The sequence below is a fragment of the Orycteropus afer genome, unplaced genomic scaffold, assembly GCF_000298275.1.
Source record: "Orycteropus afer afer isolate SDZICR_OR568_19922 unplaced genomic scaffold, OryAfe1.0 scaffold00623, whole genome shotgun sequence".
Taxonomy (NCBI): domain Eukaryota; kingdom Metazoa; phylum Chordata; class Mammalia; order Tubulidentata; family Orycteropodidae; genus Orycteropus; species Orycteropus afer.
In genome coordinates, this window is record NW_006922210.1 from 1,113,574 (window position 1) to 1,116,482 (window position 2,909).

A 2,909-nucleotide genomic window follows, 5' to 3' on the forward strand; every position below is an offset into this window, starting at 1 on the left:
AATACTGGGATTGAGTTTTGTTGTTTTTTGGACACATGAGTGATAAACCTCTTCCATGCCTTAGCCAGAACCAAAAGGGATAGATTTTAAGATTTTGCATTTATTTTTGAAGATAGTTTCACTTTCTGATTCAGGTACATCAATGAGTAAGTAGTAAAGTACATTCTTGGCTGGCTTTTGGAGGGGTGGGAGAAGGGGAACATTTTCTTTATAGACATTTAAAACTAGAGAACTTTTGGTCTTGTATTAAGTTTTTTTTGTTATTTTTGTGTATTTTGTATATGCAGTTTTTAACTTTTATCTAGTTTAACCAATTTTTCTAATTAGTCTTCAAGGAAAACTTCAACCAATTTTTCTAATTAGTCTTCAAGGAAAACTATTTGGGTTTCTTACCTATGATTTGAGAAAACAAGAAAAATTACCAAGCTTAAAAATTGATTTGAGGGATTAATTTTGAGAGTCATCTGCTTCTTTTGGAAGTCAAAGTTTTCCATTGTAGTGGCTTTTATGCTGGTTACCTCATGTTTTTGTGGTTTTTCTTTTGGTCCCAGGATGTTGCCTTCCTGGAGAAAATGATTAAAGATGATAAAGAGCGAGGAAGACTGCCCCTGTTGCTTGTTGCAAATGCTGGTAGGTATCATGAAACCAAGTCATCCATTTTAGATATTGTTATGGATTTAATTCCAAAAAAAAACACCCAAACCCACTGCCATTGAGTCGATTCTGACTCATAGTGACCCCCTTGGGTTTCCCAAGGTGGTAAATCTTTACAGAAATAGCATGCACCACCTTCCTTCTACAGAGTGGCTAGTGGGTTTGAACCACTAACCTTCTGCTTAGCAGTCAAATGCCTTAGGCACTGCACCACCAAAGCTCCTTATGGATTGAATTATGTATCCCCAAAATAGGTGTTACAAATCCTAACCTATGCCTGTGGTTTTGATCCTATTGGAAATAAGTTATCTTTGTTATGTTAATGATACAGTATTAGTGTAGAGTGTGTCTTAAATCAATCTCTTGAGTTACAAAAGAGATTAAACAAGCAAGTGAGAGAAGCAAAGATGGGGGAAGATTGATGCCAAGCTACAGGGAGATCTTCAAGAAACCAGGAAAGAAGCTGAAGAGCCAAGGGCCTTCCCTCGAGCTGACAAAGAGGAAACTTTCCCCTAGAGCTGGCATCCTGAATCCAGACTCTGGTCTCCTGAACTATGAGAAAATATATTTGTTTGTTAGTCATCCACTTGTATTATTTCTGTCATAGCAGCATTGGATAACTAAGACAGATATATAAAAAGGAAGCCAGGCACTTAACTCTAAAAAAGATGAACACTTAAGAAATGTCTGTCTGCCACATGCTTTGTGGTGAGAACTATGAAAAAAAAAATGTTGGCTCATTAATTCCTTTCATGTTGGTTTGTTTGGGGAGTTAATTTTATGTATGTATGTGTGTGTATAATTTTTGATTTAGGTCGTAAGTGTTTCTTTTATCTTTTGCTTTATGTATTTCTTTTCTCATTCCTAAATTGAATTTTTAAATGTTACACTTAAATATCCACATTGTAGACAAGCAAGAAGTCAATTATGGCTTACTGCTCTACTTACCCTACTGTATTCAGCACTATACTCTTGAGGCCCTAGGCATTGCATTAAGGCAGAAAATAATTCAGCAATATGCAGATTAGAAAGGAAGAAATAAAACTGTCTTTGTTCATAGATAAATGAATAAAGATACGTTGTATCTTGGCCTAGATATTATTGCATTGATATGATTACATAGATAGAAAATCCTAAGAAAACAAAAGAAAAGCTGTTAGAACTAATTAAGTGAGTCTAGCAAGGTTGTGTAATACGTGGTCAGTATATTAAAAAAATACATAATAGCATCAAAAAATACAAAAAAATTTTTGGAGAAATGTAACAAAATATATACAAGATCATACAATGAAAGCTCAAACATGGCTGAGAGAAAGAAGACTCAAATAAATGGAAAGATAGTATCATGTACACGGATTGAAAGACTCAATATTGTCAAGCCATTTCTCCCCAAACTGATGCATAGATTCGACTCAGTCTCTACCAGAATGTCAGCAGCTTTTCTGTAGAAATTAATTGATTTTGAAGTTTGCATGATGATACAAGGGATGTAAGAAGACCCAAAATAAATTTGAAACAAAATTGGGAGACTTACACTACTTGATTTCAAGACTTTCTGTAAAGTTACAGGTAATCAAGACAGTGTGAAGTTAATCAAAGGTAACAGTGTTCAGAAATAGACTCGGAGGTCACCTGATTTATTTTTAATAAACATGCCAAGGTAATTCAATGGAGAAAGGATAGTTTTTCTACCAGTAGTCTTATGACAGTTAGATATCCATATAGAAAAAATTGAACCTCAACCTCTACTTTATTGCGTATGCCAAAATTAATTAAAAAATGGATCATAGACCTAAACATAACTAAAACTGTAAAAATCTTCTAGGAGAAAACATAGGAGATCTTTATGACTTTGGGTTAGATAGAGATTTCTTAGGACACAAAAAGTATGAACAATAAATTGGATTGCATAAAAAATTAAAAGCTGTTGTTCTTTGAAAGACCCTGTTAAAATTAAAAGACAAGCTACAGACTCAGAGAAAAATAGTTGCAAAACATGTATCTGACAAAGGTTTTATCTTGAGCATATACCGAGAAGCAGCTCTGGTAGCCTAGTGCCTAAGGCATTTGACTGCTAACCAGAAGGCTGGCAGTTCAAGCCCACCAGCCACTCCTTGGAAGGAAGATTGGGCAATCTATTTTCGTAGTGATCCTGCATTGAAACCCAAGGAGGGGTCACTATGAGCCGGATCTGACTAGACAGCAGTGAATTTGGGGTTTGTTTTTTTTTTTTTTCTTTTTCTTTTTTTTTTCTT

General features: G+C 34.8%; 1 protein-coding gene across 1 annotated transcript in view; it reads left to right on the forward strand.

The window, feature by feature from the left end:
- Positions 1 to 2,909, forward strand: part of PDXDC1 (pyridoxal dependent decarboxylase domain containing 1) — a 76,939-nt gene that overhangs the window by 32,381 nt on the left and 41,649 nt on the right. Inside the window, exon 5 of the mRNA XM_007956474.2 lies at positions 552 to 630. Within this exon, the coding sequence (XP_007954665.1) occupies positions 552 to 630 (79 nt within the window). The remainder of the gene's footprint in view (positions 1 to 551; positions 631 to 2,909) is intronic.